This window comes from Malus domestica, chromosome 14 (genome assembly GCF_042453785.1).
Source record: "Malus domestica chromosome 14, GDT2T_hap1".
NCBI lineage: Eukaryota > Viridiplantae > Streptophyta > Magnoliopsida > Rosales > Rosaceae > Malus > Malus domestica.
Genome location: NC_091674.1, coordinates 10,550,929 through 10,577,249, shown reverse-complemented (window position 1 = coordinate 10,577,249; position 26,321 = coordinate 10,550,929). Strand labels below are relative to the sequence as shown.

The 26,321-nt window shown below is 36.8% G+C and overlaps 1 protein-coding gene across 1 annotated transcript; it reads left to right on the top strand.

Annotated features, from left to right (window-relative positions):
- The first annotated feature begins 9,554 nt into the window (after nt 1-9,554).
- Nucleotides 9,555-24,558, top strand: LOC103454575 (kinesin-like protein KIN-7O). Its single transcript, XM_008394175.4, has 33 exons — nt 9,555-9,863; nt 9,974-10,063; nt 10,161-10,279; nt 10,612-10,725; nt 10,811-10,892; nt 11,335-11,402; nt 11,492-11,566; nt 11,684-11,829; nt 11,906-12,008; nt 12,648-12,728; nt 12,889-12,957; nt 13,064-13,123; nt 13,203-13,364; nt 15,073-15,129; nt 16,116-16,361; nt 16,438-16,500; nt 16,581-16,766; nt 16,920-17,024; nt 17,821-17,907; nt 18,056-18,205; nt 18,401-18,514; nt 18,604-18,690; nt 18,793-18,996; nt 19,082-19,264; nt 19,596-19,802; nt 19,935-20,024; nt 20,153-20,293; nt 20,718-20,812; nt 21,607-21,685; nt 22,387-22,533; nt 22,673-22,792; nt 22,874-22,945; nt 24,196-24,558. The coding sequence occupies exons 1-33, from the start codon at nt 9,743-9,745 to the stop codon at nt 24,433-24,435; spliced, it is 3,963 nt and encodes a 1,320-aa protein (XP_008392397.3). The 5' UTR covers nt 9,555-9,742; the 3' UTR covers nt 24,436-24,558.
- Nucleotides 24,559-26,321: the final 1,763 nt, after the last annotated feature.

Sequence of the window (26,321 nt, the reverse complement as noted above, 5' to 3'; positions counted from 1 at the left end):
CTTGCAAATTTTTGTGAATCTGGAATGGGTGTTTGTCTGAAAATGTTTGTGAATTACAAGTATTAGTTCAATATAAAAGAAATTGTGCACGATATGCACATGACATGCACATTTGTCATCGCTATATGATTTGCCTTATGCTTGTATATTGTTATCAGTATATACAAGGTGTTGGATTCTAGGTTTCAAAAGGTCCTTCAGACGATGAGTTAAAACCATAACAATGAGTTTAGAAGAAGAAAAAGAAAGAAAAAAAAAAAGATGTAAAAACCTCCAAGTTTCGAACTCATGTCTTGTTGAAATTAAATGTATAGTCCCTACCATTACAAAATAGTTAGATATGCCTAGATCAACCCATGCATGGCATGATGTAGGAAGTGTGAGATTTGGTAACACACTTCAACACATTCCCTCTTTTACCCAACTCATTTCATCCTCATCATGGTAGACTTATGTATATATATGATTCTCACACATAGTTGCAATAACCATTAACCCTCATAATTAATTAGACTTCTTAAATAGCCAAAACAATTGAGAACACAAACATGTCCAAGTTTCCACATGAAACTAAGGGCTTTAACGCGGAGTTCCATATGTGGTACAGCATAGAACCTCCTCCATTTCCGAGGTCGCCAAATGCAAATCCTACGTCAACTTGGAGACATCGCTGAAAAGTATAGATTAGGTACGCGGGAGACTCGACTATGAGACGGGCATCACCGAGTATTGGAATCACAAGCTAATGAAGGCAGAAAAAGAGCTTGTGGACAACGATGAAGCCAACGAAGCATTTTACCATGCAAGTAAGCAGAAAACGAAGGTTGACATGTCTGGAGAAAGGATCACATTCCTAAATTCTAAATTGTTCCAGAGTCGTCGAGGCCATATTGAGTCGTACGAGCGTTCTCGAGAAGGAAAGGTCGAAATAGAGGAGGAACGTAGCAAAGGCTTGAGGATTCTCGTCGACTAGGGAAGGGAAAGGAACCGCGTTAACCATAATGGGTTATATGACATTTTATTGTTGTGCAATGTATTAGCTAAGTATTTTATGATAATAAACACATGTACTATGTATCCTTGTTATATGACCATAACATGCACATACCAAGCACACATAATGCATATCAAATGTACATAATATGCATATCACCTTTTAATATCTTATGCACATAATATACCATGCGCAAGACATGCACACCTTATGTACGTAACCTGCACAGCATATGCATGTTGTATGCACACATTGGGAAAATTTTGTGAAATTTCTGTAATTAAACTAAAACACAAATTGGAACACACCCAGTATTGTACCCCGTCAAAAATAAAAAATTTCCCACACATTATTGTAAACCTAGTCGGCATTAGCATGTTAGCCTTAGGATTCTCTTCAAGACTGGGCGCCAAAAGGGATGAGACTTAACACATTATTTTAGGGTTTCATATCTTCGAAAATGCACCATCCTCATAGTAGTGAAATCCCAAACAATAAAGTGCAAATTGGATAGCAAATTTTGCCTTCCATGCTTTGTTTCTAAATGGATTGGTTGGCAAATTAGTTAGCAAATTGACAAGACAAGGCAGATGCAGTGTAAATGTGGTGTACATGACCCTCATGTCTTGTCCTAACCTACTTGAGGTGTGCATTGCATTCAATATGTGTAAGATGTGCTTTTTCTTCATGCCAACTCATAAATTTCTCAATGTTTAATAATAATATATCACAAAAGTAGTGGGTTTTAATTTATGTTTTGTTTGGGGACTTAATTTGACCTAAGAGGGTTTTGGAAAATGTTAATTTTTCCAATTCAAGTTTATGTGTTTTCAATATTCAAGACGCAGCTTGCAATATGCATATCATGACCATATGAGATCATTTAGTGTGCTTAGCGTGTGCATAGTATGTGGATTTAGTGTGCATGCATTGTATATGGAGAGAGGTTATCTTTAATTTACTTCTGTAATGGTATTGGTTGATTTTGTTTTTTAATTATTACATAAGAAGTTAACTTTTTATCATGGAAAGTTGCACTGTTTGAATGACCTTTTTTGTGATTGGAAGTTGCACCGTTTGAATGACCCTTATTCTCCATCTATTTAAGTTGTTTGTGTTTTATTACAAACCACAAGTTCAATTTCCATCTTCCAAAAAAAAAAAAGGAAACTTTAATGAAAAGCTCTCGGTACTGTTCACTTTAACGAAAAATCACATTTTTACACTAAAAAATCAATCATGGTACTATTCACTTTACCCCTTTATTTTGTCCTTATCGTTAAAATTCAAAGTTTTCAAGCATTTTCATTAGCTTTCCTAAAAAAAGAAAACCAAAAGTTGAAAATGATGAAGAAATGCCACACCACCTCTTCATCTATGCAATCTGTTTTTTATGACGTTCTTCTCAAAATTCTCATCATCGTTGCTTCCCGCTCGTTAAATGACCTTTTTGGCGAATATGGTCTAGAAGAAGTTCAAGGAAATAGCTGAAGACCACTGCATTTACCCACACATCTATATTATAGACTTTGAGACTGTCAACCTACTTAGATCATGGGGCACGTCTAACAAAGTCTCAACAATCATCAAATACTACATCCAATGTCGCAACCCTGAGGCTCTTTACATGGTGGGGATGCAATACTTCTTCCGAGACAACAAGGAAGAATCTATAATTTAGCGGCTTAAGAGTGCAATCACTGTGGGCCATCAAGTAGCAATGTCCGTGTACAATACGATCTTAGTGTGCCACGGGTGGGATTCCAAGCACAAAGGGCTCAACCTTCTCTATTCTCTCAACTGTCACAACTCGGGATGGTTCAGTGTAATGGAATGCCGAGAGAAATTTCGGTTGTGTCAGGTTTTTGGGCGCATATGGAAGTAAGGGTCCCGAATCCTAAAACTGCACCACAACAACGCTGCCATTAAATCTTGTAATGACTGTGGAAGTCCTCAGGGTCCTGTCACACTCCGAACGCATTGGGATGCATGTGACTATAAAAAATTCACTACATGTAATGCTTGTAGATGGCATCAGGAAGTGAATATATTTTGTGATATATTATGTGGTAAAGATAGGTACTAAGTTTGTGTTTTGTTCGTTTAATTTTGTTGTAATCACAACGTTTAAATTCCAACGTTTAATTTTGTTGTCTCTCATGTATTACTAAATTCATATTTCTATGTACTTTTAAAATTTTACTTTGTACAGATACACAAACAACAAGCTTTAAAAACTAAACATAATTACAAAAAATAGCCCAAGGTGTCATCATTTTCATGTCATTGATCTAATTTGCCGCCACTTTTTCCCACTCATCAATGTTTGTCTATTTTTTATTATTTTATGTGGATATTGTGCATGAATGACTGACATGCAAAGCAAATGCACATTCCATGCACATACACATGCACATGAAATGCACAATATATGCACACGATAGCTTCATGTCTCCTAGGTATCGTTTGGTATGCAGACGGGACAGGAAGAAACAGAATGGGATGGGACGGAATGGGACGGGACGGGAAGGAATTGAGAGGGAGTAAAGATGCCTTCGGATGGAAACAAGGAGGAAGAAGAAGGAGATGGAGAGATTATAATTTTGTGTTTTACGGATGTGGAACGAGTCGTTCCAGGGGGGTGAGGCAGAACGAAAATTCACCCAAAATTCATCCCGTGGAACAGCGCGTTCCACCTGTTTTAAGAGCACTAAACGTGGGACGAAACGCCTCGTCCCATTCCGTTCCGTCCCGTCCCACGTGCCAAACGGTACCTAAACGAACCCACAAAGTACAAATAATAGTCAATGACAGGTCCCATAGGTTTGGTGTGTGGTTGGGTTCTCCAGGGTTGTTTGAATTAAGAGTGATGACGTTTGGTTATTGTGCATGCATGGTTGGGTTGTAAACTCTCAACCATCTCATCCAGTTTTTTTTATTGTGTATACACAAACAAGAAGTTTTAAAAAATAGGCATAATTAAGAAATTGTGATAATTAATTACGAAATTGTGCACGAATGACTTTTGGGTTGCAGGAGAGGTGGTGTATTTATTCGTGCTTGTCTAAACACAAACCACCTCATCCAATTGCCGAACAATGAAGAAAGGCACAAAGACCTCAACTTTCATACAATCTCTTTCATATGAGCTTCTTTTGGAAATACTCACCAAGGTTGCTTCCCGCTCATTTCGTTCCCTATATTCAGCAAAACTAGTGTGCAAGAAGTTCAACCAACTCGCATAACATGACCGCATCTTTGAACACATCAGCATTTGGAGATTTGAAAAGTTCGATCAGCTGACTTCATGGATGAGACATGAAGAAGTATACAGTTCTTGGAACGGTGCATAGAGTGCAACAATCCCGAGGCCCTATACACCCAAGGGATGCGATGGTACTTCTGATGCAATAATTTTGAACTCGAAATTGAGTCTCTAAAGATGGCGATCTCCAAGGGTCATTAAGCATTAACGACGTCTATGGTGAAATTTTGGTATGCTGGGGGGGGGGGAATGAAAAAGACATAGGCCTCAACCTTCTACATTCTCTCAAGCATAAAAAATTTGGTGTGCCGGGGGAGAGGGGATGAAAAAAGACAGAGGCCTCAACCTTCTACATTTTCTCAAGCATAAAAAATTGGTAAGCGTAATGGAGTGTAGAGAAAGAGTTCGGCGATTTTTTTTGGTGAATTCAGGTGGAAAAGGAAGTTAAATGTAGAATAATAAAACTTCACAAGGACAATGTTGCTGTCAAAGCATATAGTGACTGTGGAAATGCACAAGGCCCTTTCACAGTCTGACCCCATTGAGATTTCTGGTGCCATGACAAATTCAGTAGCTGCAATTCGTGCAGCCATAGGAAATGAACATTTTTTGTGATATGTTAAATGGTTTTAATATGGACTAGGTTTGTTTCTTTTCCTTTATTTTTCTTCAAATTTAGTTGTCATGTACTTTTTGTTAGTAAATGAAAAAGGGAGAAGCTTTTGGTATCATTAACAATGTTTGCTTTCTTAAATGAAAAGATGCATAACACAAAGTGTGAACAAAGCATGCCTAAGTCTCAAAAACTCGATGTCGCAGGTTCGAATCGTGTAAGACATGATTATGTGTCATTGTTCATCACATTACGTCAAAATTAGAATACAATAATTGAGCACAAACCCAAATGACCTCCTTTATGCATCTTGTGTGCATATAGTGTATAGTTTTCTAAAAAAATTAAAGCCAAAGCCAAGAAATATTTGACCCCAGCCATAGAACCCACGAACTCACAAAATACAAGTAAAGTCAAAAAACCCAGTAGCCATAAAACATATGAACACAATACTCATAAATATTGTACTTCGAAATCAAAACCCATAACAAACCTTTAAAAAATTAAAAACATTATTCCCCAAATATTGTAAAGAAACCCGCGTCGTATTGGGCTTTGACTCATGTTGATTCATCCAATCCCACCTGCGACCTTTATGAGATCTTTGGTGGATGAATTATTATCCATTACACACCAAGCTTTTGGGATTGTGAGTTGAGAATTGTATTGCCACCTAAAAGTTAGATGTGATCTGAATCTTGAGTCACCAGTTAGAAAACAGATGAGAGAAGAGACTGTTGAAATGATGGCCATCAGTGAGAGAGAAAGGGTTGCCATTGGTGAGGTGGGTTTAAAAGGGTGAATGCATCATTAGGGTTCTTTAGCAAAGAGAGAGTAGAGAGAGAGAAACCAAAAAATGTGATGAAATAATACGAGGGCATTAGGTCATTTCAAGGTGTAAGAAAAACCTATTTCTGTCCAGCGAATGTGCATGGCGTGTGCATGCTCTGTGCATATTTAAAAAATCCTATTTTTGTCCCAAGATTAAGAAAATGTGCCATTTTGGGGTATTTCCCTTTAATTAATGCATATACTAGAAACTATAACATCTAAATGCCTACAACGGAAGTATACAAAATAACACATACGAATATATTAATTACTAAATTACTAAATTACTACGAATAATCCCTACAACGATGATCGAGAAGATTATGCCACTATGTATCGACATCAAGAGCTCCAAAGCCTACTAAATCTTAAAGGGGCGCAAAACAAAGTGTGAGTGAATAAAAAATAAAGATTTCTAAAAATCATTTACTCTTTCGAACATACCACCTCATTGTAAAAAATCAGTATAATGAACAAAATCATACTACATCATAAGTATGAAAAACCAAGGTAATAGCACAAATTAATTATTCATTATGAAGAACTGACAATTATAAATCACGAAAATCCCAAATATATTGTTGTAAACAGTAATAAGTAGAAAAACATCATGGTATCAGTGAAAAACTGATCTTCCAAGTGAGGATGGGCAAAATACCCATGGGTTTGGGTAACCGAGGTTACCCGCCCATTTAAAGTTCACAGTTACGATTATGGGCAACCGTTTAGACAAACAAATGGTTATGGGTATAACTGTTTATCCGTGAAATTTAAATGGACGCTTATGGGTATTACCCGCAGTTATAACGAGTATCCATTTACCCATTTAATATAATATATGTAAAATTAAAAAAAAAAATTAAAAACCCTAAATTTTCAATCTTTCTGCCAGACTCAGAGTCATAAACGCCCCATCCCCCGCTCATCTCTCCCTCATCGCTGTCATCTCTCTCATCTCCGTCGATTATCTATCTCTCATTGCCGCCCTCTCTCATCTACGCCGCTCATCTCTCTTTCCTCGCCGCTCATCTCTCTCTCATCTTCGTCGCTCATCTATCTCTCCTCGCCGCCCTTTCTCATCTCTGCCGCTCATCTCTCTCTCCTCGCCCCTCAAGGTGCGTTTTACCCTTCCGATTTCATACTTAACTGATTAATTATTAATTTATTTGTTTATGAATGCTTATAAGATAGTTTCCTTGGTTTTTGCCTATATGCAAATGAATCCATTAGAGAGGTGTGTGTGAACTTATTGCTTTTAGGAAATCAAATTCTTCTTGAGCTGCTATGTAATTCATTCTTCGTGATTGAAAGATGATATAGGGACGCTAAAAGCCTGGAATTTTTTTTCACACTATTAGTCATCATCTCGTCCACTATTGGAATTGTATGAGGACTTAAATGATTAAAATAGGGAAATGCATGCTAAAATGTATCTATAACGGTGTTTAATTGTTAGAAAACGAAAATTATAACAAATTTTTCTTTTGTAATTTTCAAGTTGTTAAAAAAACATGTAGAAGAGTAAAAAAATGGTAAATGGGTAAAAAAATGATAAACATGTTCAAAAACGGGTAAACGGGTAAATGATTATGGTTAAATGAGTACATGGTTATGATTATGGTTAACCATTTATAAACGGTTATGGGTATGAGTATTACCGTTTATGCAATTACCCAACTGGTAAACGGTTATGGCTAAATAACCACGGTTACCCGCCTGTTATAACCGTTGCTCATCCCTACTTCCAAGTAAGCAGGTAAATTACAAATCATCAACAAAACAGACATGTTATGCTCATTAGATAAATACACAAGCTCACGTAGAGATGTTCTGACATGAACATGTTGGGTGTATAAATCTACACATGATGGCGCAAAACGCATCACATATGAGTTCTAGTTGCCTATTGCAAACCAGTACATGCTGGCACCAACAATGGATCCAATGCGAACATAATGGTGCATGTGAACGTACTCGTGAAGTTAGTTTTGACCCCAGACAATACTATAGACACCGTGTTGATAAACCAACATTAGTTTTGATTGATTCTGCTGAGTCACAGTCCTATTCTAACAAGGACAACACATAGGACACGCTTGGAGAAGACAAGTCCTAGTCCTAGTCCTAATTTGTTCAGTCTGCTTCTAGTTCTTGTGTAATTATGAATGTATTCTAATATCTTAATCCTGTATTGATTAGTTTTATATTCCTATAAATGTTAATGGAATCCGGCTCTCTCATTATTGAGTTGAGTTTACAAACATATCAAATTATCTTTCATATGTAAGCATACATGATGAGCGGATAAGTCATATGAAAACATGTCATGAATAATGTCTCAAATCACAAGCGTTACAAATCATAATAACCATTGCAATTCCTAAAAGTAATACACGATAGTAAAACGTTTCCCAAGAAAGGTTCTCAAAAATAAAAAATCAGATCATCATCATCACAATAAACATTTGCATAATATGTGTAAAAGTAAGGCATGATATAAAAGCATCACGTAAAACCAGTTTCGGAAAATATATAATATAGTTTAAAAGCAAAAGTCCACTCACAGATTACACCTTATGAGTCTCCACATCCACACGATGAGGGTGGAATATTCCCTCGACGTTGACCGAAATGTTCCAAGTTTGGGTCACGTGGATAGAATATTCGGTCGCCACCAAGGAATATTCAGGGGACTCTGGTTGCTGCAGCTAACCGTGCATGGGTCGAAATTTTGCCACAATCTGGGTTTTTGGCTATGAAGTTTCATAGGGCCAAAACAAGCTCAAAACTCAACCATTTTTCATGTACAATATGTCAAAATGAAGCTTGAACAACCATGAATGAGATTTTACCTATTGGGAGTTTAAACGGTGGCTAGAAATGGTATGAAAAATTGGGCTCTTGGGTTTCTTCGAATCCAAGGCATATTCGAGCTTGCAAGGTTCGAATTTGAAGCTAGGGATAATGATGAGTGGATTGGTGGTGGTGGGAGTCTCGCCCAACTCAATGAGTTCGAGGTGATAGGAGGAATGTAATGATGATGCTGTATGGTATTAGTTTGTTAGAGAATTAGTGGTGGTGTCGCCATTGTCGTCCTTGTGTGTATGTTGGAGGAGGAAGAAGAAAGTGAGAACAATGAAAGGGAGAGGAAAGTGTGAAACTGAGTGAGGAAGGGAGATGAATTGAGTGAGTGCAAGGAGAACTGAGAGAGTGGGTCCAAGTGGACCCAAAACCCAACATAATAAAATAGTAATGGAAATGTTAAGAAATATCATGAATTAATAATGCTTTTGAACTCTAACGTTATGTGGAATCTTCATTTTAACTTTAAATTATGTTTCACTTGAACTCACACGTTCATGTTGACGAGTACTACAAGAATACACTAAAATAATATATCACATGTGTCACAAGCTCAAGGGTTAGCCGAAGGCAACACTTACCCATCTAAAGGCATTTTGGACATTTCACACATTCGAGACTCGACGAAGATTCATTTAAAACATGTATAATTACCATTTTGTTTCTATTTTGTTTGGATAGTTGTTCATTAGTGATTTTGAATTTGCTCAATCTTCCCACAACAATATGCACTAGCACGCCTCATACCGTAAAGTATCTAAAACCCTATGTGAGCTGTGAGCTAGGATAAATTTTTCATTGTAACGGGAACACGGATGGTACACCACGTGTTTTTATGTAAGTGGTGGAAAATTTTATATTTTAAGTTATTAAATTTTTAACACACAAATTCGACCATTTGTATAATTAGTGACACGTGATATACTACCTCGTGTGTCGATCACACTGAAAAATCTCTTGTAAGCTAGGAACTGAGCTAATTTTTTTTTGTTTATTTCTAGCGAATGCTTTTCGAGAAGCCTATTTCCGTAATTTAGCAGCGTTGTCTTCTCCCACTTCCAAAGCACACAGAGGCGGGAAAAAACAGCCAGAGCACCCAAAAGCAAAACCCAAATGAGCATTTGAAAACCGCCATAATTGCAGCAAACCGCCACCTAATTCTGCAGAGCCAGAGAGAATGGAGAGAATTCACGTCACTGTGCGTGCTCGGCCGCTCTCAGCCGAAGACGCCAAGACCAGCCCTTGGCGCATCTCCGGCAACTCCATCGCCATCCCCAACTACTCCAAGTTCGAATTCGGTACCAACTCAATCCTCTCTCTCTCCTCTGAACTTTTCAATTTCCTGGGTTAGATGTCTTCTCTTTCTCCAATTTACATAGATTTGTTTTGTTTGGGTTTGGGTTTGTAGATCGAATTTTCGGTGAAGATTGTAAGACCTTCGAGGTCTATGAATCAAAAACCAAAGATATAGTCGCCGCCGCGGTTCGCGGCTTCAATGGTACCTTCAATATTCCCAATTTAAATAATGGTATTTTTATTTATTTATTTTGAATTTTCACTTAATTTTTTTTCCCTTTTTGCTTATTTGTTTGTAGGAACCGTGTTTGCATATGGGCAAACTAACAGTGGGAAAACTCACACCATTCGAGGCTCGGCTACTGAACCGGGGGTGATTCCTCTTGCAGTGCGCGATATGTTCGACATTATTCAAGAGGTACTTTGGTTGGATTGTCAAATGTGTAATTTGGTATGAATTATTGGTAACACTGTAAATTGCAAAGTAATTAATATCTAAAATTTCTCTGACCAAACAAGGTGCGAGTTCTAACGCTTAAAATGTTCGTTCAAACTTATATGATTACGTTTTATATGCCTAGAAATTATCTTATCATTTCAGTTCTTGGCTGCAGAAAACTGTTGTGCACACTTCTAGTAATATTCATTAATACACTTTGGTAATTGGCATACTTAGGTCAATCAAACTGCGATTTCGTTATCGTTTTTGTAGCTGAGACTTGTACACTTCAAGTTATTTCTTGATTTCAGGATGTGGATCGGGAATTCCTATTACGAATGTCTTATATGGAGATCTATAATGAGGACATAAATGATTTGTTGGCTCCTGAGCATCGAAAGTTGCAAATTCATGAAAGTCTAGAGGTATTGAATTTACTATATGGTAATTATTATGATAGTTTATCGGTACTTAAGTAACTGAAAGTTCCGTTTCCTTTTATGAATACAGCGAGGGATATATGTTGCTGGATTGCGAGAAGAAATTGTTGCCTCTCCAGAGCAAGTCCTTGATCTCATGGAGTTTGGAGAGTGTAATTACTTTTTACAGTTTCATATGTATTCATCTGTATTAAAGTACTTTTCAAGAGTTATTAAGTTCTCCCTAAACGGATTAGCTATCACTTTTGTACTTCTGTTTGGTATGCAATTAGGATTAAAGAATGTATGAACTGCAAGTACTGTAGTTAGTTTCCAAAATCATTCCATCTCTCGGCTTTTTCTTTTCTTCGAATTCTTTGTCTCTCTGAACTTCTATCAATACAATCTTTAGGCTTGTCTTTGACTCAGTCTCACACCTTCACACACACAGCCATACATGTAGAGACACTCTCCATAAAACACCGCACACTCTCAATCCCTCCCTTTCACCTGAAACAAAGGAGCTATGGGTTGCCCTAGTTTTTGTGTGCACTATCTATTAAATATATCAGCCATTTGAAACTATTTTGACGCTTTTATTTTTTTAAATTTCAGCTCATCGGCATATCGGAGAGACAAATATGAATCTGTACAGTAGTAGGTCCCACACTATTTTCCGCATGGTATACTTCTACATTCTTACCATTGTTGATTGTCATTTAGATTATACATCTTATGTGGCTCATGGTTATTATTATTATGCTTTAAATAGATAATTGAAAGCCGAGATAAACATGAAGGTGAAGATATTGCTAATTCTTGTGATGCGGTCCGTGTTTCAGTTCTGGTATGTTTCTGTCAAAATCAGTATATCTTTCTTTTTTCCTTTCCTCCTATTTTATTATGGATCAAATGCTTTCTTTTGTTCTATTTCTAATTTTCATAAATATTCTTTTGTTTCTAGAATTTAGTGGACCTAGCTGGTTCAGAACGTGCTGCAAAAACTGGTGCAGAAGGTGTTCGGCTCAAAGAGGGTTCCCATATCAATAAAAGCCTTATGACTTTGGGAACTGTCATTAAAAAACTGAGTGAAGGTGCTGAGAGTCAAGGGTAGGTTCTGCATTTGTTGGATCATAAGTGTATATATCTCTATACATAGATTGACCTTCCTCAATATATGATGCAGGGGACATGTCCCATATCGAGATAGCAAACTTACGCGCATATTGCAACCTGCTTTGGGTGGAAATGCAAACACAGCTATAATATGCAACATCACGCTTGCACAAGTAATGTTTCCTATAGTCCTTTTTAGTGGGAACCAAGCTTTATTAATAGCAATCAAAATACAAGAAACAAGACTCTGTGCACCCAGGTCACCATCATTGTGATAATTTCATAGAAAAAACAAAACCAAACTATAACTCTGTCATCTAAATAAAAAAACCTACTCATATGTACCCCAAATGTGACTTTGCTTTTTCCCTACAATTCTTTCTTTCATCCCAAAGTTTGTATTTCTGTCTGACAAAACTACCAAAATACAGTTCCACTATATTCTTTCTTTCCTTTCAACCCCAGAAGTCTTAAACATTTCACCAAGAATATCCAAGGGTGACTGAGGAATAACCCAACCAACCCCAGAAACCAGAACCAACCACCACTACAGTCCTAAAGCATATGGCAGTGTAAGGTCAAGTGAGTTCCAGATCTGCCCCTTTTTGCACATTGCTTGGATATGTAAAAATTTGCATATGTGGATATGTTTTTGTATATCTGGATGTCTGGCTACTTCCTTTCTATGGTCGGTTCTTTGAATCTGTTTTCAGACCAAATAATGTGCGTTTTGTGGGATGAATTTTCTTTTAACTTTTCAATATTACATTTGTGTGTTCTTCTTGGTTTCTCATACCTTTGTTTTATGTCAGATTCATGCAGATGAGACTAAAAGCAGTCTCCAATTTGCAAGTAGAGCATTACGTGTCACGAATTGTGCTCATGTCAATGAGGTTTTCTACTCACTTTATTTGTTGCAATCTTCCTTGGGTTAATTTTGAATGTTCACTTTCAGATTCTCCTAAGTTTGTATCTGTTGGAAATAGGAATTGTTCTTTTATGTCTATCATATGTTTTAATTGTTATTATTTCAACGTATGTCCTTCCTGGCAGATTCTAACAGATGCTGCTCTTCTCAAGCGTCAAAAGAAAGAAATTGAGGAGCTTCGAGCGAAATTGCAGGTTGATTTTTCTTTTATTTTAGTTGTCGTCACTCATGTATGATAATCATTATAAATATAGATTGTCAACGTAAAATAAAGGAATTTAAATATTCGGCATGTTTCAGGAATCTCATTCAGAACATTGGGCAGAGGAAATCCTCAATCTGCGAAATACGTTATTGCAGGTTTGGAAATATACACTTTATGTTTAGTGTAATTAGTTGAATGCAAGTGTATTCTGGAATATGCATACTTTCTGTGCAGACTGAGTTAGAGAGGGAGCGTATAGCTTTGGAGTTGGAGGAGGAAAAGAAAGCCCAAGCAGAAAGAGAGAAGATGGTGCAACAACAAGCTAAGAAAATTGAGAACCTGAGTTCAATGGTGTTGTATTCAAATAGAGATGAGAATCGCGACCGCTTGAAAAAGGTTTGCATGATGATTAATTATCTTTCATTTCCAACTTCTGTATAATGAGTTTTGATGTCCATATATATGTTTTGTTTCCTAATTTTATTGTTATGAAAATGAGAATAACAGCTTCAAAGTTCAAACTTCCGTTATCTATAAACACAAAATATATGCTTGATGTTATAATGTATCGTTGTCAATGAGATAAGATTAGTTAATCTTCATATACAAAGACAGGGGGATTAGGGAGAGGTAACCAAAACAGAAATAAATAAATAAACAAAGCATTGTTCGGTAATGGGGATGGGTGGAGGGGTAGGGTATGTGGGATGGAATCCAAGGAAATGGATGGGACACAGTTGTGGGTCAAGTCGTAAGCATGAAAATGTTGAGAATATCGAGTTTAAGAATGAGAAAAATAGAACAAACTCCGGAAATCGAAAAACAAATAACCAAGATAAATAACACCAAGAATTTACGTGGTTCGGCAATGTGTGCCTATGTCCATGGGACAGCAACAACAATCTTTCACTATATCAATAATGAGTACAACCAATAATCTTGCCAAATCTCTAGAACTAGGACTTGACGAAAAACCTGAAAGAACAAGAACAAGAAATACACTCTCTCTTTTCTTTTCTTTTCTCTCGCACACACTTTACAATATTCTCTCACTCTAATCCCTTGAGTGGTATACAATTTATTGTTTTGCTCCCTCCAATTCAAAACTAGTACCCTTTATATAGACATAATAAAGGTCTTCTTCAATAAGGATTATTAATCCTAATTGGAATCTAGTTATGAATCCTTCTCCTATTGAGAAAACAACTCCAATTGGGAAAACAATTTAATCCTCTAAGACTATAATTCCTTATAGACGTAGGACAACTTATCATGGGCTGGAAAAAACCCAACAGAAAAAACATTTTTCACCAGGTTGTGGTAGTTTTTCAGAGTGCCCTGTAAATTGATGTTAAGGATGGAGAAAGGGTCAGGTTTCGGGAGAAAGGGTCAGGTTTCGGGAGGAAGTGTTGACAGATCAGTTTATGAGTTCAGAGGCATTGGAATCTGTCAAACAATCTCAACAATTGTTGGGATCAAATAGGTCCTAACAATTCAATTTAGTTGGGATTCATCATTCAGAAGGAACTTACATGACTTTGAGATGGAGGAACTGATTTTGTTACTAGCTCTGCTGGAAAAGGGTTTAATTGGTAAAAAGCAGTCCTGGAAAAATAAATAACCCTCAAGCAATGGAACAGAAAAAGAAGATTGTATCAGTCATTATCTTTGATCCTTTACTTCTTTGGGCAGGTATGTATGTAGATAACCTTTGTTATGTACATTAGTCCCATGTGTGAGGAGGAAATGCTGTGCAAAAGAAGTTATACGGGTCAAGTAACCAATGACGATTAAATACTATTTTTTTAGTGGAAATACAATTATACAAGTCATGGTGATGCATAATCTGGGCAATCCTGCAGCATATAAGTAGCTAAATTAGGAGATTTTCCAATAGATTTCCTTGTGTTTCAGTGGAACTCAGGTTATGTGACTTTTCTTTGAAAAATTTGTTTTAGGCCCTTTCCGGCTTTCCCGTTACTGAAGGTGACAGTATCCGGACCATGTGTACATCTATAACTTGTCCCTCCCTGTTTGTCTGTCTATCTATCTTTTGTTCTCCTTCTCTCTGGTTCTAGTAAAGTTTTCCAGTTGGTTTCTGCAGGAGAAGAGGCGTGATACTTGGTGTCCAGGTAAACTTGCAAGGGAGACTTTGGGAGAGGTAATACTTTATTCTTACTAAGTGTATATGATTATTAATTCTCATGTTAAATTTGATTACAAATACCAATTTTTAATACATTCATGAAAGATTTATTCTTGCCCTGTGTTGCTTATTGTGTGTTTAGTTTATTGCAGAATGCAAAATAAGTAAAAACTGGACACTGTTGGTGGTACTTACTGGAAGTGTAATTTTATTTGCATTTTATACTGAACAAATCAATGCAAAGCTTATCTACCAAGATTTTCACCACCAATGTGCAATCATGGAAATTTTAATCTTCCCCAAATAATACAGCTGTGGAAATTTCTTAATTTTGATAGGAAATATGTTTTGGTAAAGGAAAAGGAGATTACACAAAAGATTGGACAAGATGGCCCACTGAATCTAAGATCTAACCACCCTGTTTCAAGCTTCAACATCTAACTACAGCAGAAACATCCTCATATGCATCAAGTGATACAGAACATACTGAAGCCTAAAAAGATATTTCCTCCCCTCTATTTCCAGCATAATCTTCCAAACTCTTTCATAGGAAACAGGAGAAAGTGTTACCATCTAGAAAAGTGATGGCATGTGATGGATATGGCCCCAAATAGAGCTGGAAATTAGGAAAAGAATCTGCAGTCAATCTTAAGGAGTGAACATCACAGTTTGTGGAGTTGAACCTTTTCCTCATACAAAGTAGAATTTAAAATACTTTTGTGACATTCCTTAGTCAGAATAAGGTAATACTTTCATATAACGCTATGCATATCTATCATCTGGCTGGATTCCATTGTAAAAACTTGTTTAGTTTTTATTTGTGACTTATATTGCCTAATCTGGATTAGGATAAGAGACAGGCTGCTCCAAATACATCTCACGTGCTTTTGTTATCTGTGTTGATGTGGTCCCTGAATTTTCTGAACATGTCTATCATCCGGTTGTGCGATAAGTTTAAGCTATATTTAATTTATTATTATAATTACTTTCCTGCATTTCAGGTGCCATCCACCATCCAGTCGAAGGCATCTGCTGCAAAACCTATGAGACTGAAGCGTGACATCGGACCACTTCTTCCTTTTGAAGAACTGGTGCATGAGATTGAAGTTTCTGAGAATGAGTCTTGCAAAGAAGACGAAGAAAGTAATTGTATCATGTTGGAGGACTGTGCTCTTCCTGATCCATGTGCTTTGTTACATGTTACTAATAGGAGAAAAGTGCCACCCAGGACGAAAAGCTTACCCTTGGTTTGTACCATTTCTATTACATTTTGCCATACTGAACCTTAGGCAACCCACAATTTTAATCTCCATTGTATGACAGGACAATGAATTAGGAGATCTGCAAGCAGAATACGAAGATTTGCTTATCAAATATGAAACTCAGGTTCCTATATATAACTGTTTCTGCCCCTGAATGCATCATCAAATGTTTTTACACTCTATACTAATCTTTACCTCATTTAGAGAACTTTGAGTGAGATACAAATTGATTGCTTGACACGGAAGCTCGCTGAGGCTGATATGTTATCTGGAGCAATGTATAATGATTACTCCAAGTCTTTCCTCAATAAAGGTACCATTAATGGGGACAATAACGGTAGTTTAAGAGAGCCAGAGGTTATTCTTGTGATTAAGCGACTTCAAGAACAGGTAATTCTCTTGCTCTTTATTTCTTTAAAACGGAATTTTTTTTCTAGGGTCCTTGATTTTTAATCTGTTATGCACGTTAAACTTCTGATAATTCAGTATCTTTCTAATTGAATTTTTATTCGTTTTGACATTTTGTCTGTTCTTTACTTGCAGATTAAGATGCTTGAAACAGAGAAGTCTTCAAGCCAGCAAAATCTGAATAGTGTGGTTGAGCTGGCAACTGAGCAAAACATTTGTGCCCGGGAGAAGTTTGACGAGGTAATCATAGTTTATGTTAGTCAGTTGTTCTATATAAACGTGTGAATAGATTTTAATCTATGAGCAGCTTCATCAATTCGTTTAGAGAGCTACTCTTCAGGAAGTTTTTGGGATCTTAGTAGGTTTAAATGTTTATGTCAATAATTGCATTGACAGTCAATTGCATGGTTTTTATTTTTATTTTATATATATTTTAGCGCTAATCTGCTACAAACTTAAGCTTCAAGCTTATTAGCACCACCCACCTGCAATAACAAAAAGAAAAAGAAAATCATATTCAGTTCATTTTAAGAACTTAAAGCACCTTTGATAGCTCTCTCTCTCTCTCTCTCTCCACCACTCAATATGCCTCCATATCTGTATATACTACATACCTTTATACGCGTGTGCATGTCAATATGACAATATGGACTAGCTACAGTTGAGTGGGGTTCCCTGTGTGAAGGGCTATATATATTTGACAGGCTATCAGCTGAAAGTATTTTAGGTAAAACTGCCTTGTATATTCTCTCTTGTCAGACTCACAAGAGCCTGTTTCAAAAACACAGCCTTTAAAAATGATCAAATCTTTTGAGCTTTCAGCCGTAGGGTATAATACATGAAGTCAAATTGTTGTATCTGTTTTAAGTTACCGTTTTATGTATGTGCATATGCCCGCTCACTACCTGCTCCATGGTTTCTTGGTTAGAAAGATCTAGAGAACTCATTTCTCTGTTCTAATTGTTTAGATCTGTTATTAAGATGTTCCTTCTGTCTCATAATTTTAAAATCGGCATGTCTTTTTAAATGTAAACAGCTCTATGAAGAGCTTCAAGTTGCACGTGAGGAGGCCAGGGTAGCTCGTGATCAACGTACTTGGAATGAATCTGTAACAAAAGTTGATGTACGATCTCCTTCTTTTGTGTTAATCTCTGTGACGATCATTAGTATCTATTACTCAAAACTTGTATAGTGTTCATACTGTAGATTTGGTTGAGTATACATGTTCTCTTTTAAAGTATATGCGGCTAACTTTCAATAGCTTCATCTAGGATGGAAGTTCTGACTTTGTGATCGAGCTTGCAAAGGGGGTCCAAGAAATAATATTGGAAGTTCAAAGCTCAGAAATAGCAATTGAAAGTGTATCTTCAGTTTTGGATGAGGTCTCTAAGAGTTTCTCTGTGCTATTCGATACATTCCTAGTGAGTATTTCTGAAGCATCATCTTATAATGACTTTTCTTATATTCTAATACTTGTCAAAAGAAATAGTTTGTAGATGTCTCAAGATGTTATCTTAGGTGATATTGATTTATTTTCTGAAGCTGCTGTGGTCTTTATTCTGTGAACTCTTGAATTCTTTTTTACCATTATATGGCCTGATTTCATTGTAATGCAGGATTTCAAGTCTTTAATGTGTGAATTCTCCTTGAAACAAAAAACAATTATCAGTGACCATGAGAAGTTAAACTCTTACATGATGCAGAAAGTTTCTGGACTTGAGACTGAAAAGGTTAGGTTATAACTTTACTTATGTGAGACATCCTGAAATTTTTTACTTCCAGACCACATTAAAAAACTGTATTAATATATGGTATGCAGTTCCTTTTGTACAATCAATCAGTTGATCTTCAGAACCAGATAGAAGAACTGAAACTGCAGACTCAAAATTCCGAACAGTCTTTGAGGGTAAGTTTTTATGTTGGCATTATATCGCTATCATTTTTTAAAGCAATATTCTTACCATTATTAGTATCATTAGTAAGTCCTTTTCTCTGATTATTATTTCAGGAAATGTTGGAACAACAGGATTTGGAAAAGGGAGAATATATTTCTCATATACAAGTCCTTGAAAAAGAAATATCAGGTTTATCATCTTGTTCTTTGGCCAAGGAAAAGGAAAATCTGCGCAAAGATGTTGAAAAAACAAGAATGAAGTTGAAAGAGACAGAGTGTAAGCTGAAGAATGCCATACAAGAGAAAACCAAACTGGAGGTTTGATACTATGTGCCTTTGGCTCTGGTCATTGATATCATTAAATCACAGCCCTTCACTTTACAACACATTCGCCTATTTGCAGGGTGAAAAAGCATCTGCTGAACGAGAAATAAAACGATTGCAGAGTCAGAACTCTCTTCTTGAACGTGACATGAACAAACGTGAGTCACTTGCTGGTAGAAGGCGTGATTCAGTTAATGATAAGGGTTTGAAGACATCGGATCCTAAAAGAGCAAAAAACCTTGCCTTCGAACAGACATTGCAGGTGCTGAAAATTATGTCTAGTTTCTGCTCCTTTACTATGCATCATGTTGGTAACACAACATGCAAGTTATTTTAGCTTTACATGTCAATATGCTGAATTGACGAGCAACTTATACGAAAAGAAAATAATTGTCAATGCTACAAGAGAATAGTAAATATTTTGTTGAGGTTTTAAAGTAAAATTTCCATGAATTTACTTGTTATGTTCTTTGGTCTTTAAGTTACTCGACTTAAGCATTTTAGCCTCATTTGGATAAAATATAGGTAGCACATAGTTTTGTTAAGTATTTTAATGATGATAACTCTTTTTTTTGGTCTTTTCTGTTTTTCAGGAAGAATACAAAAAGATGGAAGTTTATGCTTTTGAAACGGAGACAAAGATTAATTCTCTAGAAGAAGAGTTATCAGCTGTATACAGGGAAAAAGAAGACGCTATGTCCACCAATGATGCTTTAGCATCTGAATTAGAAAACCTGTCTGAAAAACTGAGCACATCAAACTTGGAACTGGAAGCTTTGCAGGAAGAGCTTTTGGCCCTGGTAAGCTTGTCTTTGTTTCTCTTTCACACTAACCCAAGTCTTTTTCTACTTTCATTTCCATGAATAAATGGCTAGTGTCTTTATTATGTGATTTTGTTCTTATTTTTCGTTGTTACCTTTCTGTATATCCAGAAGCAGAGGTTAGAAGAATCTACATTTGAGCAGCAAAAGATGGAAGGTTCCATTAAAATGTTCACTGAAGAAAAGGAAGACTTGGCGATGGTAGCCTAAATTTGGGCAGTAATTTTTCCTATATTATAAAATAAAAATATCAGCTCTTATTTGAGCTTGTGTGTGTAACTGGTTCTTGGTGCATAGTTGCTCATTTGATTTGTATCTTTCATTTGCAGCAACTTACAGATTCCCTTTTGGAAATGGAGGAGGAAAGAGCAATATGGTCAGCTAAGGAGAAGGCTTCCATTGAAGCAATGGAAGAGAAATCAAAGTTATACAACATGGAGATTACATCATTAACAAGGGAAATATCTGAGGTGGTCTTCATCTCCGCTCTTGTGTACACTATGAAGAGTTTCCTTGCTAGTCTTCGATATGGCCTTCGAGAGAAAACTGCGTAAATTTGGCCATTAAGTTTCACTGTTCTTTCCCACTCATTGAATTGACCTTATTGTAGCACCCTCAGTTTGATTCTCTCCTGCCGAACTTCTTTCTTGAAGCCTTGGCTGTGGTGTCACAAAAGATTCTCTTTATTTAAATTGCCTGTCTAAACATTTCAATTTTGTTTCTCCCATTTGGTTATTACGATTAGGAACGATATTTTGACCATTTGTTCAAGTATATTCACAACTATTGTGGTTGGTCTTTTCCTGTTGGAGATGCATATAATTGTGATATAGAATGTTCAAAACCTGCGGTATTTCTTATTGATTATTGGTTGCAATTATGTCAAACTGTTAGGTGAGGAATGAGTTGGACTCTTGTAGACAAGAGTGCAAGGTCCTAAGGGAAAGTTTAACTTGTTGCGAGGAAACAGCTGGACAGAAGACATTCAGGTTTGTTTCAGTTTCCTTTCCCTCCTTTTTTCTCCACTTTACTTACGTCTTAAATATTATTTGGTCTTGGGTACCATTGGTGGCGATCTCTCTCTCTCTCTCTCTCTCTCTCTGTGGTGCAGCAAAAGGTCTAGTATTTTTGCAGCTCTCAGTGCTTGAACTGAGCTGCTTGACTGGGTTTGGTGATGAAATTATGGCTTTGCCACCGTTTCACACCATCTTGGTCATTGTCTAATCTTTGCTATGCATGCATATATGTCACAATTGATCATGGTCCTTTTCCAGCAAACTTTTCTTTTTTATTCTGAAGTTTCAGCCCACCCTTCTAATAAAAGATAAAGATAGCATACGTCTTCTAATCTATAAATCTTGAATTATATGCCTCAACTTTCAGAAACCAGTACGCAGTTTATATGGGCTGGTTTCTTCTGCTGCTCTGTTGGGGTTGGGTAATGGGTGTTGTTAGCTTGATTTATGCTGACCGATTCCCTAGAAACTCATGTTCCCCCGTTAAGGGCTTGTCATTCTATTTATCCGGCAGGCTTAGGACAACGTTTCTGCTTGCCAAAATATTTCTGCTCCTGTTATTTTCTACCATCGGGTGTAAATTACTCCTTTTTCCCCTGCTGGATGTATTAGAATGTTACTCCTTTTTTCCCCTGCTGGATGTATTAGAATGTCTTGAATCTTTTTTTTTTTTCTTTTTGATCCAATGAATGTCTTGAATCTGAACGTCAAAGTTGTGAATATCTGGAAGACCAAAATATTATTATTTTATTATACTTCTGTTGCAGCGTGGAGAAGCCTTTGGGGATTGATCAACTGAATAGTGGTGAGAGTATAGATGATATTCTGAGCAAAGAGTCTCAAGAAGTGAGTTTTTTGCTTCGTCTCAAAATACTGTTTGGTATTATTCAATGTATTAAAAGCGTAAGGCGTGGGCGAGGCGTCCGAGGGATGGCCCAACCTAGGCCTGAGGCGTGAGGCATGAGGCAAAGCCTCACAGGACCTAAATTTTTTAATATATACACTGAGCGTACACATATTATATTAAAAAAAAGAAGATTATTAATCAATAATCACCCTGAGCACACACATATATTATAAATACATATACACACATATATATACATATATTATATATATATATATATATATATATATATATATATATATATATATATATAAAATAGAGGATGAAAAGCACAATGAGCATACATATAACAATGCACGTAGAAGGCACACACATCCATTGTATAAAAAATAAAAATCAGAAAACAAGGCAAAGAGATGATAGTGCAAGGAAGAGGTATGAGGTAGTTAAAACCCTACCCAAAATTTGGATTTGGGAGAAAAAAAAAATCCCTTGAGATGCGCCTAGGCGGCTCCGGCGACGCCTTCCGGCACCTTCCGGCCACTCCCTCAAAATAGAGGCGGGAACCCTCAAGCCCAGCCTCACAGGGCACCTAGGCACGCCCTGAGGCGAGCCTTTTAAAACATTGGTATTATTACACGTATTTATCATTTGTTGGTATGCGCTTTTTCTTTTTTAAAATTACTTGTAAACCATTTAGTTGTTGAGCTCAAACTTGGGGACGTGCGGAATTAATGATTATGAGGAGGTGAATGTGCTTCGGAAGGAGCTCAGTTGTCTGAGTAAAGAAAGAGAAGGCTTGTTGATTCAAATAAAAGAGTTATCCGAACTTTCAAATGACCACCAGGTAATATCTCCATTTCTGTTCTTTTTGAAACAGTACATAATGTTCAGGGAAAAAGTATAGTAGTTAGTAGTAGGGAAGAAACTAACATTTATTCTTGAAATTTATTCAATATGTTTGATTCATTGGTTTTTGTCTACAGAGTCTCAACAACCAGCTCCATGTTTTGTCAATTGAAAGGGATAATCTAGTGACTCAGATCCAAGAGCACCAGAAACTTGCAATTGAAGAAGAAAGTCTTAATAAACGTTATAATGATTTGGTAGGTGACTGAAAAGTTCTTTTTTCTCAGTGGTACTTATTGTTTGAGAGTTGTCTCATATAATGATGAACTTAATATCAGTTGTTGGAGGCAAAGTTTCAAGTCGAGGAACTGAAAAGGAGAATATCAAGCATGGAGTTAAAGACTCACAAAGTAAGTGCTTATATACTTGAATTTGTAGTTGCTATATTTGTAGTCATAAAGATAAACAATAGTATACAGCTGAGTTTCAACAATTGGGTCCGGTTAACCGTCTGGATATTAAGATCCATCAGCTCCAAATGAAGTCAAGAAATCTCTAAAAAAAATTTGGCCAAATTTTTTTTGTGGTCCCCCTGTGGTGAGAGCCCAATTCTAAGGTGACCCTTGTGGTGAACCTTGTTAACAATTAAGGTCTAAATCCAAATTCTATTAGTCTTCCGTTAGTAAAGGGGTTAATATCATCATTTTCAAACAATTAACTTCATATGTTGTACCAGTTTGGGATGGTCGTTCGCATAATACAGTTGAGGTGTTTGAAATTAGGATTTGATGGAAATTCGGAGGCTTGAGGCTTAAATTGAACCGTATTTTCAGATTTCTGTTTTCAGTTCGTTTCTTCCATCTCTCTTGCAAGTTCATATGCTTCCTTCCTTCTTCATACTAATATACAGAAGCATTAATCACATGTCTATAAAGATATGAGAAGACCCCAGCATCTACTCACTCCTAAATTAAATGACATGCTTGATCTAACGTCCCTTGAAGGTAAATCCCTTTGATAATAGCAGCATATACAAAGTTGCTGTGTTTCTGTGATTCTGTGATTCTGTGATAGCCAAATAACATCATCCCAAAACCTCTTAGTCTGTTCTATTTGATCCTACTCTGGCGCAAAAAACTTGTCCACCATCATGTTGTTTAGCGTCTTTAAAGCATCTTCAATACTCCTCATCTTGCAAAACCCATTCAGAACTATGTTTAGGGTGATTACACCAGGCCTCAAGCCTCTCAATGTACATGAAATACCAATTTCAATAAATTAGTGAGTCCCCAACTCTGTGGTCAGCGAACGGCCTTCTCAAACTCTAATGCACTTGGCTTCTGAGTTACTTGAATTGTTTGAAATGACAATTTTAAGCCCCCTTTTAATGGAAAACTAATGGAAGTTTGATTTGATCCTTAATTGCTAATGGGGTTTACCACAAGTGTTTAACTTCTTCACAACGGTTGCATTAAGAGTGACGTATAACCATAGGGAATAAGCAAAAAAATGAAAGTAAAATTTCATGTGGAGTCGGAATTCAAATCTAAAACTTTCATGCGTAGTTGTTTCCTCTCAAGAAAAGAAAGAAAAGAAGTATCGCAAGTAATATAATCTTTCTTTGCTGCGTCCTTAATTTGGCCTACTATACTTTGGTCAGGATCAAGTTGAAAACAGCATAGACAAAGCAAAGCTCCGAATGAGGCTTCGAGGGGCACAAGCAAAGTTAGATGCCTTCCGAAGTAGATACAAGGACGCTCTAGACGAGTCCAATCACATGAACAGGAAGTATGAGGAGGCTACAGTCAAGCTAAAGGACCTGTTAGCTTCAAAAGGAGTAGAGGTCCTCGGCCTTAAGAAGCAGCTTGCTGCTGCAAAGAGTGGTCATGAACAAAAATAAATCCATAAGTTGCTTATGATTATATTAGAGATTGATTTATCATTAGCCAGTGCCTCTTGTGTGCTGTTTAATGAACATCTAGTTACTATTTAATGAATGTAATATTAGATTTATCATTAACAAGTGCTTATTAGTGTCCTCATTGGAGCCACCGTGATGGCTGAACGAGCTTTGTCAACTTCCCCTCCCTGCAGCTTTCCCGGCAATTTGTCATTTTTCGGCAACCTCTTAAGGTCGACCTGGGTGTTTCAAGCTCTAACTGATTGCTCTCTTGTTGCTGAGTTATACTGAAGCAGAGAAGAAACACTTCTTGAACCTCACCGCCGCGCGCCATTTTTATTGCTTCGTATTCACGTTAGATTCATCTCATCATCTCAAATCCAATTTCCAGCTCCCTTCACTAAAACTTGGAAAGAAATAGGGAGAAAACTTAGCTCATTAGGAGGGTGAGGAGTCTAGGATTCAAAGCGCCAAAGAGCCCACTCCCTACTAGGGGTGGGCAATGGATCATTTGGTAGCGTTCGACTTCAACTCGTTGTCCAACTCAATTGACATTATTCGAACCTATTTCCACCCAATAAATTGGGCAAACCACCCACGCAAACTATTTTATGGCGGTTTTGGTTGGGTAGGTTTCACAGGTTATAATTGTTTACTTTCGTTCTTTTTCCTAATGTGAGTATGAGTGATAAATAATCCAAATTATATGTCATATTAGACTCTAATCATGTGAACTTGGTGTTGTAGAATCACCACTAATTTTTGTTTTTAACAAACGATATTATCTACACTAGAGGTGAGAGAGTGGGTTAAACCTCACAAGGGGCAAGCCATAATAATGTGATTGGGGAGAATTAAACCTAAAACCTCTAACTTACAAGTGATACTAAGTGGTGTAGAATCACTACTTTCTACTTAATATTTAAATTTCATCGTTGAAATGAAATATACATAAACAAATGTATTTAACAACTATAAGATTTTGTGTATATGGCTATTAATATACATGTATGCTTAATAAATTGTTGATACGAACAAGTATGGACCCTTGATCCAGAAGAAAATTCTTAATTGTCATTGCTTCACGAAATTTTGCATAGTTACCGTTCTTTGAAGGAAAACATAGCAACTAGATTGTCCTCTTGTTTGTATAAGCTTTGAACAGTAAGAGAAGATGTGGAAAACCGAGTGACCACGAGACAAAGAATTCTTGTATTGTTGGTGAAATCAAGGTTCTCGAGTTCAGATTTGTAGTGAGATTCATAGACCGATTGGGATTCCAAAGAGAAGGAAGGAAACAAAGCATGCTCTCACCAAATCACGTCAAGAAGGAAGCGCTTAGTAAGGTTCTTAGCAATCCCATGGTTCGGCGGAGGACTAACTTAGACGAGCTAACAAGTCCCCTAGTTCACACCTAGTCCAATCCCACCTAAGAACGTGAAACAAACACACCCTCAAGGTGTTGACAAGAAATTTGACTAGACTCCTACGTTTTCCATCCGACCATTTATCTCACATAATGGTGCAATCATGATGCTTGGAAGCTTTTACATGATTTTGAATCATTCTTTGTACATCATCAACTATTTCTTTGTACATCGTCAACTCATGGCTACTGGAAGTCAAATCAGGATCAAAATTCAAGACTGCTTCGATTGCCGCAAAGTATTGAGTGCTCGTCGCATTGAATGCATGACACTAGCGTAGAACCACCGTCCTATTTTTGGCACACTTGTTTTCTTTCATTTTTTTAAAGTAGTATTCAATGTTCAAATTTGGATATGTAGGCCATGGACTGTGGTTTGGGCGTTGTACAGGTGCGTTGTGTCGATCATCTTCCATTACATTCTAACAAAGCTATGGTCTGGTTGGACGTTCTGAAATTT